Genomic DNA, 17255 nt, shown 5'->3' with positions numbered 1-17255 from the left:
CCCCAGTATAACCCAGTCCCCACCAGTATAACCCAGTATAACCCATTATAACCCACTCCCCCCCAGTATAACCCACTCCCCCCCAGTATAACCCAGTCCTTCCCAGTATAAACCAGTATAACCCAGTCCCCCCCAGTATAACCCAGTATAACCCATTATAACCCACTCCCCCCCAGTATAACCACTCCCCCCCAGTATAACCCAGTCCTTCCCAGTATAAACCAGTATAACCCAGTCCCCACCAGTATAACCCAGTCCCCACCAGTATAACCCAGTACAGACCAGTATAACCCAGTATAACCCAATCCCTCCCAGTATAACCCAGTATAACGTAGTCCCAACCAGTATAACCCAGTCCCCCCAAGTCCCTCCCAGTATAAACCAGTATAACCCAGTATAACCCAGTATAACCCAGCCCCTCCCAGTCCCCCCCAGTCCCTCCCAGTATAAACCAGTATAACCCAGTATAACCCAGTCCCTCCCAGTCCCTCCCAGTCTCCCCCAGTCCCTCCCAGTCCCTCCCAGTATAACCCAGTAAGGCACTCACGGGTTGGGGCATTTCCAGTCCCTCCCAGTATAACCCAGCCCCTCCCAGTCCCTCCCAGTACAAACCAGTATAACCCAGTAAGGCACTCACGGGTTGGGGCATTTCCAGTCCCTCCCAGTCTCCCCCAGTCCCTCCCAGTACAAACCAGTATAACCCAGTACAAGGCACTCACGGGTTGGGGCATTTCCAGTCGCCCGCTCTCTGCTGGGCCCCTCCCCCCCCGGTGAAGCCGCCGCGGCCGCCGGAGCCGCCGGAGCCGAACCCGCCCCGGCCCATGGGGCCTGAAACGGGGCAAAAAACGGAGATTTTGGTAAAAATGGGGATGGCAGAACCTGCCCCGGCCCATGGGGCCTGAAACGGGGCAAAAAACGGGGATTTTGGTTAAAATGGGAATGGCAGAACCCGCCGCGGCCCAATGGGCCTGAAATGGGGCAAAAAACGGGGATTTTGGTAAAAATGGGGATGGAATGGGGCAAAAAACGGGGATTTTGGTTAAAATGGGGATGGCAGAACCCGCCGCGGCCCATGGGGCCTGAAATGGGGCAAAAAACGGAGATTTTGGTAAAATGGGGATGGAATGGGGCAAAAAACGGAGATTTTGGTAAAAACGGGAATGGAAGAACCCGCCCCGGCCCATGGGACCTGAAACGGGGCAAAAAACAGAGATTTTGGTTAAAATGGGGATGGAAGAACCTGCCCCGGCCCATGGGCCTGAAACGGGGCAAAAAACGGAGATTTTGGTTAAAATGGGAATAGAATGGGGCAAAAAACGGGGATTTTGGGTAAAAATGGGATTTTGGGGTGGAAAAAGGGGATTTTAGGGTGAAATTGGGGATTTTTGGGTGGAAAAGGGGGATTTTGGGGTATAAAAAGGGGATTTTGGGGTAAGAAAGAGGATTTTGAGGTGGAAAAGGGAATTTTGGGGTAAAAAAAGGGGATTTTAGGGTAAAAAAGGTGGATTTTGGGGTGGAAAAAGGGATTTTGGGTGAAATTGGGGGACTTTGGGGTGGAAAAGGGGATTTTGAGGTGGAAAAGGGGATTTTGGGGTAAAAAAAGGGGATTTTACATGAAAAAGGGATATTTTGGGGTGGAAAAACGGGATTTTGGGGTGGAAAAGCGGATTTTGGGGTAGAAAATGGGATTTTGGGGTGAAATTGGGGGTTTTGGGGTAAAAGAAGGGGATTTTGGGGTGGAAAAGGGGATTTTGGGGTGAAATTGGGGGATTTTGGTGTGAAAAAGGGGATTTGGGGGTGAAATTAGGGGATTTTGGGGTAAAAAAGGTGGATTTTGGGATAGAAAATGGGAATTTGGGATAAAAAAAGGGGATTTTGGGGTGGAGAAGGGGATTTTGGGGTGAAATTGGGAGATTCTGGGGTAGAGAAGGGGATTTTGGGGTGGAAAAAGGGGATTTTGGTGTGGAGAAGGGGATTTTGGGGTGGAAAAGAGGATTTTTGGGGTAAAAAAAGGGGATTTTGGGGTGGAAAAGGGGATTTCCGGGTTGAAAAGGGGATTTTGGGGTGAAATTGGGGGATTTTGGGGTGGAGAAGGGGATTTTGTGGTGAAATTAGGGGATTTTGGGTAAAAAATGGGGATTTTTGGTGTAAAGAAGGTGGATTTTGGGGTAGAAAATAGGATTTTGGGGTGGAAAAGGGGATTTGGGGGTGAAATTGGGGGATTTTGGGGTATAAAAGGGGGATTTTGGGGTGGAAAAGTAGATTTTTGGGTAAAAAAAGGGGATTTAGGTGCAAAAAAGAGGAATTTTGGGGCGAAATTAGGTGATTTTGGGGTGAAAAAGGAGATTTTGGGGTGGAGAAGGGGATTTTGGGGTGAAATTGGGGGATCTTGGGGTAAAAAAGGGGGATTTTGGGGTGGAGAAAGGGATTTTGGGGTGAAATTGGGGGATTTGGGGTGGAGAAGGGGATTTTGGGGTGGAGAAGGGGATTTTGGGGTGAAATTGGGGGATTTTGGTGTGAAATCAGGGGATTTTGGGGTGGAAAAGAGGATTTTGGGGTGAGATTGGGGGATTTTGGGGTAAAAAAAGGGGATTTTTTGGTGGAAAAGGGGATTTTGGGGTATAAAAAGGGGATTTTGGGATGAAAAGGGGGATTTTGGGGTGGAAAAGGCGATTTTGGGGTGAAATTGGGGGATTTTGGGGTGGAGAAGGGGATTTTGGGGTGAAATTGGGGGATTTTGGGGTGGAGAAGGGGATTTTGGGGTGGAAAAAGGGGATTTTGGGGTGGAAAAGAGGATTTTGGGGTTGAAATTGGGGGATTTTGGAGTGAAAAAGGAGATTTTTGGTGTAAAAAAGGGGATTTTGGGGTGGAGAAGGGGATTTTGGGGTGAAATTGGGGGGTTTTGGTGTGGAGAAGGGGATTTTGGGGTGAAATTGGGGGGTTTTGGGACTCACCTCCCCGGCCCCGGCCGCGGCCGCCCCCGCCGCGGGTGAAGTCGGCGCGGCGAGTGGCGAAGGAAACCTTGATGGGGTTCCCGGAGAATTCCTTCCCTGGGATGGGGAAAAATGGGAATTATTAATGGGAAATGGGGGTAATTAATGGGGGAAATAGGGGTTAATTAATGGGGGAAATGGGGGTTAATTATTGGGGAAAATGGGGTTAATTAATAGGGAAATGGGAATTAATAATTGGGGAAATGGGGGTTAATTATTGGGGAAATGGGGGTTAATTAATGGGGAAATGGGGGTTAATTAATGGGGAAAATGGGGGTTAATTAATGGGGAAAATAGGAATTATTAATGGGGAAATAAGGGTTAATTAATGGGGAAATGGGGGTTAATTAATGGGGAAATGGGGGTTAATTAAAGGGGAAATTGGGGTAAACTAATGGGAAAATGGGGGTTAATTATTGGGGAAATTAATGGGTAAATGTCGAAGGACACAGGGGAAATTGGGATGGGAAATTTGGGAATTTGGGGAATTTCAGGATCAGGATTTTGGGAATTTTGGGAATTTTGGGAATTTCAGGGTCAGGATTTTGGGAATTTTGGGAATTTCAGGGTCAGGATTTTGGGAATTTTGGAAATTCAGGGTCAGAATTTTGGGAATTTCGAGAATTTGGGAATTTCAGGGTCAGGATTTTGGGAATTTTGGAATTTCAGGGTCAGGATTTTGGGAATTTTGGGAATTTTGGGAATTTCAGGGTCAGGATTTTGGGAATTTTGGGGAATTTCAGGGTCAGGATTTGGGGAATTTCGGGAATTCTGGGATCAGGAATTTGGGGAATTTGGGAATTTGAGGAATTTTGGGATCAGGAATTTCAGGAATTTCAGGAATTTTGATTGTCAGAGCAGCTGATGGTGGCCTTGGCCGAGGGCGGTCATCGAAGGACAGGGGGGAATTCGGGATGGGAAATTTGGGAAATTTGGGAATTTCAGGGTCAGGAATTTTGGGAATATTGGGAATTTGAGGAATTCTGACCGTCGAACCAGTCGATGGCGGCCTTGGCCGAGGGCGGGTCGTCGAAGGACACGGTGGCCTCGCCCTTGAGCTTGCCGGTCTCACGGTCGGTGTAGAGATTGATCATGGGCTGGCCGGTCTTCTTGTTGGTCTGGGACAGAGGGACCACAGTGACCCTGGGTGACCCCTGAGTGACCCTGGGTGACACTGAGCGACCTCTGAGTGACCCTGGGTGACCCTGAGTGACCCCGAGTGACCCTGAGTGACCCCTGAGTGACCCCTGAGTGACCCCTGAGTGACCCCTGGGTGACCCCTAGTGACCCAGGGTGTCCCACCTGTGTTCCGAGGTGTTCCCAGGTGTGTCCCCACCTGTCCCAGGTCTGTCCCAGGTGTCCCCAGGTGTGTCCCAGGTGTCCCCACCTGCCCCCAGGTGTAACCACCTGTCCCAGTTGCGTCCCAGGTTGTGTCCCATCTGTACCAGCTGTGTCCCCACCTGTCCCAGGTGTGTCCCAGGTGTGTCCCAGGTGTCCCAGCTGTGTCACAGCTGTCCCCCCAGGTGTGTCCCCACCTGTCCCCCCAGGTGTGTCCCCAGCTGTCCCAGGTGTGTCCCAGGTGTGTCCCAGGTGTATCCCCACCTGTCTGAGCTGTCCCCAGCTGTGTCCCCAGGTGTGTTCCCAGGTGTGTCCCAGGTATCCCACCTGTCCCCAGCTGTGTCCCCACCTGTCCCAGCTGTGTCCCAGGTGTGTCCCCAGGTGTCCCCTCCTGTCCCCCCAGGTGTGTCCCAGCAGTGTCCCCTCCTGTCCCCCCAGGTGTGTCCCCACCTGTCCCAGGTGTCCCCACCTGTCCCCCCAGGTGTCCCCCCAGGTGTCCCAGGTGTGTCCCCAGGTGTCCCAGGAGTGTTCCCAGGTGTGGCCCACCTGTCCCCACCTGTCCCAGGTGTCCCCAGCTGTCCCCCCAGGTGTCCCAGGTGTGTCCCCACCTGTCCCAGGTGTCCCCAGGTGTCCCCCCAGGTGTCCCAGGTGTGTCCCCAGGTGTCCCAGGAGTGTTCCCAGGTGTGGCCCACCTGTCCCCCCAGGTGTCCCAGGAGTGTCCCCAGCTGTCCCCCCAGCTGTCCCAGGTGTGTCCCCAGGTGTCCCCCCCACCTGTCCCAGGTGTGTCCCCCCAGGTGTCCCCCCAGGTGTCCCCAGGTGTGTCCCAGCTGTCCCCCCAGGTGTCCCAGGTGTCCCCAGGTGTCCCCGCGCTCACCTTGATGATCCCGATCTGTTTGAAGTAGTCGGCCACCGACTCGATGGTGACGTTCTCGCCCAGCCCCTGCACGAAGATCGTGTTGTTGTCCGAGTTGTCCTGCTCCCCTGCAATTAATTATCATTAATTAGCATTAATTAGCATTCATTAGCATTAATCACTGGTAATTAGCGCTAATTAACCCTCGTTAACCCCACCCCAGGGCCCCAAAATGGCCCCCAAGCCCCTCCCCCACATCAGATCGTGCTGTTGTCCGAGTTGTCCTGCTCCCCTGCAATTAATTAATCACTAATTAGCGCTAATTAGCATCAATTAGCATTAATCACTTGTAATTAGCGCTAATTAACCCTCGTTAACCCCACCCCAGGGCCCTAAAATGGCCCTTAAGCCCCTCCCCCACATCAGGATTGGCTTGGTGTCCTGCTCCCTGCAATTATTACTAATTAATTAGCGCTAATTACTGGTAATTAGCGCTAATTAACCCTCATTAACCCCACGCCAAGACCCAAAATGGCCCCCAAGCCCCTCCCCCACATCAGGATTGGGTTGGTGTCCTGCTCCCTGCAATTAATTATTAACTAACTAGCGCTAATTAGCATTAATTACTGGTAATTAGCGGTAATTAGCGCTAATTAACCCTCATTAACCCCACGCCAGGACCCAAAATGGCCCCCAAGCCCCTCCCCCACATCAGATCAGGTTTGGGCTCACTTGATCATTAATTACATTAATTACTAATTAGTTAATGAATCAGACCTAATTAATGCCTGCTAATTAACCCTCCTCACCTCTTTCCTGAGGTTTAAAAGGCCCTTAGTACTAACCTTGTTAATTATTAATTAATCCTTTTCATTAATTAACTCCAGCTCCTTCCCTTAATTCCTCTTCGTTACCACTAATTAACACAATAATCACCCCATTAATTAACTCCAACATCACTAATTATTCCTGCTAATTACCTCATTAATGATCCGAACCTTATCTTTAACTAAGCCTGTTAATTCCCACTAATTACCCAATAATCACCCCATTAATTAACTCCAACATCACTAATTATTCCTGCTAATTACCCCATTAATGATCCCGACCTTATCTTGAATTAAACCTGTTAATTATCACTAATTAAACTCTTTGCTTCATTCCCAATCCAATCTCTGATTATTAGTGCTAATTAGCCCCAATTAATGCCCTAATTACCCCATTAATTATTTCTATAACCCCGTTAATCACCGCTAATTAAATCAATTAATCCAAACACACTAATTAAAATCTTTGCTTCATTCCCAATCCAATCTCTGATTATTAGCACTAATTAGCCCCCAATTAACGCCCTAATTAACCACACCACCACCCATTACCCCGCACGTGATCCCCACTAATTACCCCATTAATTATTTCTATTACCCCGCTAATTAAATCAATTAACCCAACCACACTAATTAAACTCATTGCTTCATTCCCAATCCAATCTCTGATTATTAGCGCTAATTAGGCCCCAATTAATGCCCTAATTACCCTAATTACCCATTAATTATTTCTTTTACCCCATAATTAAATCAATTAATCCAACCCCACTAATTAAACTCTTTGCTTAATTTCCAATCCAATCTCTGATCATTAGCACTAATTAGCCCCCAATTAACTCCCTAATTACCTAATTACCCCATTATTTCTATAACCCCGTTAATTAAATCAATTAATCCAACCACACTAAACTCTTTGCTTCATTCCCAATCCAATCTCTGATTATTAGCGCTAATTAGCCCCCAATTAATGCCCTAATTACCCTAATTACCCCATTAATTATTTCTACAACCCCGTTAATTAAACCAATTAACCCAACCACACTAATTAAACTCTTTGCTTCATTCCCAATCCGATCTCTGATCATTACCACTAATTAGCCCCCAATTAATGCCCTAATTACCCTAATTACCCCATTAATTACTTCTATAACTCCGTTAATCACTGCTAATTAAATCAATTAACCCAACCCCACTAATTAAACTCTTTGCTTCATTTCCAATCCAATCTCTGATCATTAGCACTAATTAGCCCCCAATTAATGCCCTAATTTCCCTAATTACCCCATTAATTATTTCTATAACCCGTTAATCACCCCTAATTAAATCAATTAATCCAACCACACTAATTAAACTCTTTGCTTCATTCCCCCAATCCAATCTCTGATTATTAGCACTAATTAGCCACCAATTAATGCCCTAATTACCGTAATTACCGCATTAATTACTTCTATAACTCCGTTAATCACCGCTAATTAACTCAATTAATCCAACCCCACTAATTAAACTCTTTGCTTTATTCCCCCCAATCCAATCTCTGGTCATTAGCACTAATTAGCCCCCAATTAACGCCCTAATTAACCACACCACCACCCCTTACCCCGCACGTGATCCCCACTAATTACCCTAATTACCCCATTAATTATTTCTATTACCCGGCTAATTAAATCAATTAATCCAACCCCACTAATTAAACTTTTTGCTTCATTCCCAATCCAATCTCTGATTATTAGCACTAATTAGCCCCCAATTAATGCCCTAATTACCCTAATTACCCCATTAATTATTTCTATAACCCCGTTAATCACCGCTAATTAAATCAATTAATCCAAATACACTAATTAAAATCTTTGCTTCATTCCCAATCCAATCTCTGATTATTAGCGCTAATTAGCCCCCAATTAATGCCCTAATTACCCTAATTACCCCATTAATTATTTCTATTACCCCGTAATTAAATCAATTAACCCAACCCCACTAATTAAACTTTTTGCTTCATTCCCAATTCAATCTCTGATTATTAGCACTAATTAGCCCCCAATTAATGCCCTAATTATCCTAATTACCCCATTAATTATTTCTACAACACCGTTAATTAAACCAATTAACCCAACCCCACTAATTAAACTCTTTGCTTTATTCCCCCAATTCAATCTCTGATTATTAGCACTAATTAGCCACCAATTAATGCCCTAATTACCCTAATTGCCCCATTAATTACTTCTATAACTCCGTTAATCACTGCTAATTAAACCAATTAATCCAACCCCATCTCAATCTTTATTAGCACTAATTACCCTCCATTAATTAACGCCAATAAATCCCATTAATTAGCATATTAATTAGCACATTAATTAGCAATTATCCCCACTAATTAACCACTATTAATTAATTACCTGGGTCATGTCTGGGCCCTTGGTCCCGGGGTCCTTTTGCCGCCGAACATGAAAGAAAAAAAAAACAAATTATGCAAATGAGAGGGGCGGGACTTGGGCGTGGCCAGCAAAAACCCCGCCCCTTTCTTTGGCCCCGCCCCTTTCTAACCCTCCCGGGCCCCATTTTGGGGCCAAAATCGCCAAATTTGGGCCCAAATTTCTCCTTTTTTGGCCGTTTTTTCACCTTCTCCCGCCTCGGGAGCGCCTGGAATTCCATTTCTGGAACTTTCTCCCCAAAACGGCTCCAATTTTTTCCTTTTTCTTCCTTTTTTTTCCCCATTTTTTGTTTCCATTTCAGTTTTTTTTCTCGTATTTTCCCCATTTTCCCTTTTATTTTTTCTCCATTTCTCCCTCATTTTTTTCTCCACCTTTTGATCATTTTTCCATCATTTTCCTTTATTTTTTTTTAAACTTTTTCCTTATTTTCCCTCCATTTTCCTTTTAATTTTTCCTTCATTTTCTCCCCAATTTTTCTCATTTTCCCTTATTTTTCCATTTTCCCCTTCATTTTTCTCCATTTTTTCCCTTAATTTTCCTCTTTTTCATCTTTATTTTTTCCCATTTCTTCTTCATTTTCCACTAATTTTTCCCTTAATTTTCCCCTTAATTTTTTCTTTTTCCATCATTTTTCCCTTAATTTTTCCTCTTTTTCCTCTTTATTTCCATTGATTTCTTCTTCATTTTCCACTCATTTTTTCCCTTAATTTTTCCTTTTTTTCCCTCATTTTTCCCCATTTTTACCTTTAATTTTTCCTCTTTTTCATCTTTATTTCCATTGATTTCTTCTTCATTTTCCACTCATTTTTTCTTTAATTTTTCCCTTATTTTTCCCCATTTCCCCCTTAATTTTTCCCTCATTTTCATCCTTATTTCCTATTATTTCTTCTTCATTTTCTCTCCATTTTCCCCTCAATTTTTTCAATTTTTCCCTTTCTTCCCCATTTTGCCATCATTTTTCCCTTAATTTTTCCTCTTTTCATCTTTATTTTTCCCATAATTTTTCCTCTTTTTCATCTTTATTTCCCCCATTTCTTCTCCATTTTCAACTCATTTTCCCCTTTTAATTTTTCCTTTTTTCCCCCCATTTTTCCATTGTTTTTCCCTTAATTTTTCCTCTTTTTCATCTTTATTTTTTCCCATTTCTTCTTCATTTTCCACTCATTTTTTCCTTAATTTTTCCATCATTTTTCCCTTAATTTTCCCTTTTTCATCTTTATTTTTCCCTTAATTTTTCCCTCATTTTCATCTTTATTTCCCATTATTTCTTCTTCATTTTTTTTCCATTTTCCCTTTAATTTTTCCCTTTTTTCCCCCATTTTCCACTCATTTTCCCCTTCATTTTTCCTTTTTTTTCCCCATTTTTCCATCATTTTTCCCTTCATTTTTCCTTTTTTTTCTCCATTTTTTCCCTTCATTTTTCTCCATTTTTCATCTTTATTTTCTCCCCATTTTTTCTCCATTTTCCCTTTAATTTTTTCCTTTTTTTTCCCCATTTTCCACTCATTTTTCCCCATTTTTTCCACTCTTTCACCACCAAAAAATCCATTTTTCCCTCGGGTTTTGGGTCCACTGCAGCTCCGACCTCACCCCAATTTTGGGGCAATTTCCATTTTTTTTCCACCTTTTTTTCCACCAAAAAATAAAATTAAAAACCTCCAGGTCACCGGCGCTTCCACCAAAACCTCCTGAAATTGGGGATTTCCCCCAAAACCACCAAAATTCCGTTTTTTCCACACATGCAACCTTGCAACCAAAATTCACTTTTTTCACCCCAACCCCTCCCAACCCCAAAATTCACTTTTTTCACCTCATTTTTCCCCCAAAAATCTCTTTTTTTTTATTTTTTAAATTTTTTTTTCACCACCTCAATTCCAGTTCCGGGGGGGATTTTCCCCCACCCAAGAAAAATGGGGGAAAAATCCACCAAAATTTGAATTTTTTCTGCCTTTTTAAAATTTTTTTTGGGGTGTAAACCTCGAATTTTGGGACTTACCACCGAATTTATTGAAGCCACCACGCTCACCACCGCTGAGGAGATAAATTAGAAGAAATTCAGGAATTTTGGAAGCCCTGCCTGAAATCTGGGAATGAGGAAAACTCAACAACATCGGGAGAAAAAAAAAAATCACCATTTTGGGCTTTTTTGGGCCGCTTTTTTGGGGGCTTTTTTTGGAGATTTTTTGGGTATTTTTTCGGCTTTTTTTGAGATTTTTTTGGGCCTTTTTTGAGGTTTTTTTGGGGTTTTTTTGGGCAATTTTGGGGCCTTTTTAGAGATTTTTTTGGGTATTTTTTGGGCTTTTTTCTGGCATTTTTGGGGCAATCTTTGGGCCTTTTTTCAGATTTTTTGGGCATTTTTTGGGCTTTTTTCGAGCTTTTTTCAGGCAGTTTCGGGGCAATTATTGGGCCTTTTTTTGACATTTTTTGGGTATTTTTTGGGGTTTTTTTGGGCTTTTTTCTGGCATTTTTGGACCTTTTTTAAGATTTTTTTTGGCCATTTTTTGGGCTTTTTTTGAGATTTTTTTGTTATTTTTTGGGCTTTTTTCTGGCATTTTTGGGGCAATTTTTGGGCCTTTTTTCAGATTTTTTGGGCATTTTTTGAGATTTTTTTGTTATTTTTTGGGCTTTTTTCTGGCATTTTTGGGCCTTTTTTGAGATTTTTTTGGGGTTTTTTTGGGCTTTTTTCTGGCATTTTTGGGCCTCTTTTGAGATTTTTTTGGGGTTTTTTTGGGCTTTTTTGAGATTTTTTTGTTATTTTTTGGGCTTTTTTCTGGCATTTTTGGGGCAATTTTTGGGCCTTTTTTGAGATTTTTTTGGGTATTTTTGGGCCTTTTTTGAGATTTTTTATGGGTATTTTTGGGGCTTTTTTCAGGCAGTTTTGGGGCAATTTTTGGGCCTTTTTTGAGATTTTTTTGGGCATTTTTTGAGCTTTTTTTGAGAGTTTTTTGGGTATTTTTTGGGCTTTTTTCTTGCATTTTTAGACCTTTTTTGGACCTTTTTTGAGATTTTTTTTGGGCATTTTTTGGGCTTTTTTTGAGATTTTTTTGTTATTTTTTTGGGCTTTTTTCTGGCATTTTTGGGGCAATTTTTGGGCCTTTTTTGAGATTTTTTTGGGTATTTTTGGGGCTTTTTTGAGATTTTTTTGGGTATTTTTGGGGCTTTTTTCAGGCAGTTTTGGGGCAATTTTTGGGCCTTTTTTGAGATTTTTTTGGGCATTTTTGGGCCTTATATGAAATTTTTTGGGGCATTTTTGGGCCTTTTTTGAGATTTTTTGGGGTATTTTTGGGGCTTTTTTCTCACATTTTTGGGGCAATTTTTGGGCTTTTTTTGAGATTTTTTGGGTACTTTTTGGGCTTTTTTCTCGCATTTTTGGCCATTTTTTGAGATTTTTTTGGGGCATTTTTTGGGCTTTTTTTGAGATTTTTTTGTCATTTTTTGGGCTTTTTTCTGGCATTTTTGGTGCAATTTATGGACCTTTTTTGAGATTTTTGGGGGTATTTTTTGGGCTTTTTTGAGCTTTTTTCAGGCATTTTTGGGGCAATTTTTGGGCATTTTTTGAGATTTTTTTTGGTATTTTTGGGGCTTTTTTTGAGCTTTTTTCAGGCAGTTTTGGGGCAATTATTGAGCCTTTGTTGAGATTTTTTTGGGTATTTTTTGGGCTTTTTTTGGGCTTTTTTTCAGGCAGTTTTGGGGCAATTTTTGGGCATTTTTGAGATTTTTTTGGGTATATTTAGGTTTTTTTTGGAGCTTTTCTCTGGCATTTTTTGGAAAATTTTTGGGCATTTTTAAAAATTTTTTTGGTATTTTTTGGGGGTTTTTTTCGAGATTTTTGGGGGGGGTTTTGTGGGATTTTTTTGAGGTATTTTTTTGACATTTTTGGATTTTTTTGTGATTTTTTTAAAGTATTTTTGGGACAATTTTTGGGGGGTTTTTGAGATTTTTTTGGTATTTTTTGGACAATTTTGGAAATTTTTTTTAGATTTTTTGGGCCAATTTTTAGATTTTTTTGTTATTTTTTTGTGCAAATTTTGGGCATTTTTGGAGATTTTTTGGGGTATTTCTTGGCTTTTCTTGAGATTTTTTGGGTATTTTTTGGAATATTTTTTGGGCTTTTTTTGGACTTTTTTCTGGCATTTTTGCACTTTTTCTGGGCAATTTGTGGGGTAATTTTTGGGTTTTTTTGGGGAATTTTTTGAGCACTTTTATGGCATTTTTTGGCCTTTTTTGGAGTATTTTTTGAGCTTTTTGGGGATTTTTTGGGGGGATTTTTCAGAGATTTTTGGGGTATTTTTTGACAATTTTTGGAATTTTTTTTTGAGATTTTTTGGGGCAATTTTTGGATTTTTTTGTGATTTTTTGGCAAATTTTGGCCATTTTTGGAGATTTTTTTGAGCTTTTCTTGAGATTTTTGGGTCTTTTTTAGGACTTTTTTCTGGTATTTTTAAACTTTTTTTTGGGCAATTTGTGGGGTCATTTTTGAGATTTTTTGAGCACTTTTATGGCAATTTTGGGGCTTTTTTCCGGCATTTTTGGGCCTTTTTTTGACATTTTTTTGGGTAATTTCTGGGGGTTTTTGAGATTTTTGGGGGTTTTTTTGGGGATTTTTTTTGAGATTTTTTGGGGTATTTTCAGGACAATTTTTGGAATTTTTTTGAGATTTTGGGGGGTTTTTTTGAGGATTTTTTAGAGATTTTTTTGGTATTTTCTGGACAGTTTTTGGGGTTTTTTTGAGATTTTTTGGGTATTTTTTGGACATTTTTTGGATTTTTTTTTGAGATTTTTTTTGTATTTTCAGGACAATTTTTGGAATTTTTTTTTTGAGATTTTTTGGGGCAATTTTGGGATTTTTTGTTATTTTTGGGGCAAATTTTGGATATTTTTGGGGGTATTTCTTGGGCTTTTCTGGATATTTTTTGGGCATTTTTTGTGCAACTTTTGAGCCTTTTTTGGGGCAATTTTTGGGTTTTTTTTTCAATTTTTTGGGGGTATTTTTTGGCCATTCTGGGGGGTTCTTTTGGCAATTTTTTTGCATTTTTAGGCCTTTATTTTTCCTCATTTTTGGGCAATTTGAGGCTTTCTTTTTTTGCTTTTTTCAGGCATTTTTGGGGCTTTTTTTCTGATTTTTTAGGTATTTTTTGGGCATTTTTGGGGCTTTTTTTCTGATTTTTTGGGTAATTTTTGTGCATTTTTGGGGCTTTTTTTCTGATTTTTTTGTGCATTTTTTGGGCATTTTTGGGGCTTTTTTTCTGATTTTTTAGGTATTTTTTGGGGCATTTTTTGGGCTTTTTTCGGGGCAGTTTTGGTCAATTTTTAGTCTTTTTTTTTTCTTTTATTTCCGAGCAGTTTTGGGGCATTTTTTAGGAATTTTGGGGCGATTTTTGTGCTTTTTGATTTATTTTTTGCCTTTTTTTAAACAATTTTTGCATTTTGTGCAAATTTTTGGCCACTTTTATTTTTCTTCTTTTTAATCCAATTTTTAAACTTTACCTTTTAATTTTTTTTCCTTTTTTTCAGCAAACTTTGAGGTTTTTTTTTTTGTTTTACTGAGCAATTTTTGGGTTTATTTTCACCAATTTTGGGGCATTTTTTTGGGGTAATCCTCAAAATTTTTTTTTGCTTTTTTCAGCCATTCCTGAGGGGTTTTTTTCCCTTTTTTTCTGCTATTTTAAAGCCATTTTGAGTAGATTTTTTTGCTGTTTTTTTGGAATTTTTTCCTCGCCGCCGCCGTTTTTTTTCCTCCTGGACGCAGCAGGGTCGAGATCGAGCCCAAAATTGGGGGGAAAAAAATTAAAAAAAAATCCCCAAAAAATCGGATTTTTTTCCCATTTCCCCCCCCTCCTGGATCTCCCCTCCTGAGCCTTTCGCCAGCATTTCCAAAATTGAATTTTTTTCTCTTTTTTTTTTTGCCCTTTTCTGCCTTTTTTGAACCCAAAACAGCGGCGGATTTTGAGTTTTCGCTGCTTTTTTTTTCACACCTGCAGCACACAAAAGGCAGAGTTGGTAAAACACGTTTGGAACAACAAAACCCCCCCGAAACCCCCCCAAATACTCACCTGCAAAAGCCCAAAAAATTCCTTTTTCCACCCAAAAACCGCCGCCAAAACCGCCACAAACTCCCTTTTTTTTTTTTTGCCTTTTTTTTCCGCTTTTCAAACCAAATTTTTCTCTTTTTTTTGCGCTTTTTTCAACCATTTTTCCTCTTTTTTTTGGGCATTTTTTGCCTTTTTGTTTTTTGCATTTTTTCACCGTTTTTCAACCCTTTTTTTGGTACTTTTAAACCCAATTTTTAAGTCGCTTTTTAACCTTATTTTTACATTTTTTCACCAACATTTCTCGCGTTTTTCACCAATTTTTTTACATTTTTTAACCACTTTGCACCTTTTTTTTTACACTTTAACCAATTTTTCCCTTTTCTTTCCATTTCCAAACCACTTTTCACCCATTTTTGCTTTTTTCCCCTCATTTTTCACCCTTTTTTTTTTGCATTTTTAACCATTTCTCTTTTTTTTTAATCCATTTTCACCCTTTTGCATTTCCCTCATTCTTTCCTTCATTTTTCCCCCAATTTTTGATTTTTCCACCATTTTTTTTGCATTTTTTCCCCTTTAAACTTTGCCCATTTTTCCATTTTTTTTTCCATTTTTCAACCATTTCCTCCCTTTTCTTCCACCTTGAACTCTTCCTTTTTTTTGCAACATTTTAACCCAAATTCCCATTTTTTTTCCATTTATTTCCCTTTTTCCCCCAATTCTTTTCCTTTTTTTTAAATTTTCCTCTTTTTTTCCCATTTCCTGCCATTTATTTTCATTTTTTCCTCCTATTTTTACCATTTTTTCCTCCTATTTTGCCATTTTTTCACCATTTCCATATTTTAACCATTTCTCTGTATTTTTTTCTCACCATTCCTGGACATTTTTTACTACTTTTAACCAATTTTTTTCCTTTTTTTCCATTTTTACCATTTTCCTTCACCCTTTATTTTTAATTTTTCACCACTTCCAACAACTTCTCCCCATTTTTTTTTTTTCCATCTCTCTCTTTTTTTCCATTTTTCTCCTTTTTTAGGTGCTATTTTCAACCTTTTTTTTCTGTTTTTAACCCATTTTTGGCTTTTTTCACCTTTTTTCACCATTTCCAAGCACCGGGACACCAAAATTTCCTCTCCAGGGACCCCAAACCTTTCACATCCAGTGGATTTTTCCCTCTAAATCCACTTTTTTTGCACCATTTTTCACCTTTTTTTCACCTTTTTTTTTCTCTGCAGTGACCTCAAAACGCACCAGGTTTTTTATTTTTCCATTTTTCACCTTTTTTCCCCTCAATATTTTCCCTTCCAACTCCATTTTCCCTTCAATATTTTCCATTTTTCCCCCTAAATTCCACCTTTTTTTATTCACCTTTTTCCCTTTAAAATTTTCTCCACAATTTCATTTTTTCCCTCATTTTTACCCCTAAAATTCCCTTTTTTATTTCCATTTTTCCCCTTTTCATTCCACTTTTTCCCCCTCAACATTCCCCCCAAAATTCACATTTTCCCTCCAACACATTTTCCACCATTTTTAAACATTTTCCCCCTAAAATTCCATTTTTTTTTCAATATTTTTCCCCAATTTCCACCTTTTTCCCCTCAATATTTTCCCCCTGCCGGGACCAGAGGCTGCAGGTGACCTTGACAACATTTTCCACTTTTTCAATCCCAAAATTTCCATTTTTCCACTTCCAAACTCCACAAAAATCCCATTTTTTTACCCCCAATCACCTTTAATTTCCATTTTTCACCTTTTTCCTACCAAACCCTCATTTTTTTCCCCATTTTCCCTTCCCAAAATCTCATTTTTTCCCCTTTTTTTCTCCTAAAATCCCATTTTTCCACCCCTAAACCTCCCCTTTCCCCATTTCCCTCATTTTTCTACCATTTTCCCCCATTTTCTCTCCAATTTTCCCATTTTTTCCTCTTTTTTCCCCAATTTTTTTTCCATTTTCCCCCTAATTTCCCCACAATTTTTTCCTCATCTTTCCCCAATTTTTCCTACAACTTTTCCCCCATTTTTCCCTCCATTTCTTTTATTTTTTCCCCATTTTCTCCCCAATTTTACCCATTTCTCCCCCATTTTCCTACCAATTTTCCCTGGAATTTTCCCCCAATTTTTCCTCATTTTCCCCCCATTTTTTCATTAATTTCTCCCCCATTTTCCTAAATTTTTTTCTATAATTTTCCCAATAGTTTTGCCCCATTTTCTCCCCAATCTTCTCTTTTTCTTCCCCCATTTTCCTCCATTTCTTCCTCAATTTCCCCCCTTTTCTCCCCATTTTTTCCTCAATTTTCCCCATTTTCTCCCCATTTTTTCCTCAATTTCTCCCATTTTCTCCCCATTTTCTCTTATTCTTCCCCATTTTTTCCCCCATTTTTTCCTCAATTTCCCCCATTTTCTCCCCCATTTTTTCCCCACTTTCTCCCCAATTTTCTCTTATTTCTCCCCAATTTTCTCCCCCATTTTCCCCCATTTCTTCCTCAATTTCCCCCAATTTTCTCCCCCATTTTTTCCCCACTTTCTCCCCAATTTTCTCTTATTCTTCCCCAATTTTCTCCCCCATTTTCCTCCATTTCTTCCTCAATTTTTCCCCATTTTCTCCCCATTCCCCCAAATTTTTTCCTAATTTCTCCCCACTTTCCCCCCATTTTTTCCTTATTTCCCCCCAATTTTTTCCTAATTTCTCTCCACATTCTTCCCGATTTTTTCCTAATTTCTCCCCACTTTCCCCCAATTTTTCCCCAATTTACCCCCCAATTTTTTCCTAATTTCTCCCCACTTTC

At 40.2% G+C, this 17255-nt stretch overlaps 1 protein-coding gene and 1 long non-coding RNA gene across 2 annotated transcripts; one reads left to right on the top strand and one right to left on the bottom strand.

Annotated features, from left to right (window-relative positions):
- Nucleotides 1–700: 700 nt before the first annotated feature.
- LOC132323068 (RNA-binding protein FUS-like) lies at nt 701–10824 on the bottom strand. Its single transcript, XM_059837879.1, has 6 exons — nt 10437–10824; nt 8405–8437; nt 5206–5312; nt 3982–4111; nt 2955–3050; nt 701–828 (listed from the first exon to the last, which is right to left on the bottom strand). Exons 1-6 carry the CDS (start codon nt 10573–10575, stop codon nt 716–718), a joined length of 618 nt encoding a protein of 205 aa, XP_059693862.1. The 5' UTR covers nt 10576–10824; the 3' UTR covers nt 701–715.
- A 2653-nt stretch (nt 10825–13477) lies between these two features.
- LOC132323069 (uncharacterized) lies at nt 13478–13909 on the top strand. Its single transcript, XR_009485235.1, has 2 exons — nt 13478–13611; nt 13699–13909. It is a non-coding gene; the product is annotated as an uncharacterized LOC132323069 (long non-coding RNA).
- Nucleotides 13910–17255: the final 3346 nt, after the last annotated feature.

This window comes from Haemorhous mexicanus, unplaced genomic scaffold, assembly GCF_027477595.1.
Source record: "Haemorhous mexicanus isolate bHaeMex1 unplaced genomic scaffold, bHaeMex1.pri scaffold_279_ctg1, whole genome shotgun sequence".
Lineage (NCBI taxonomy): Eukaryota > Metazoa > Chordata > Aves > Passeriformes > Fringillidae > Haemorhous > Haemorhous mexicanus.
Note: the sequence above shows the minus strand (reverse complement) of the source record. Positions and strands in the feature narration are given on the sequence as shown.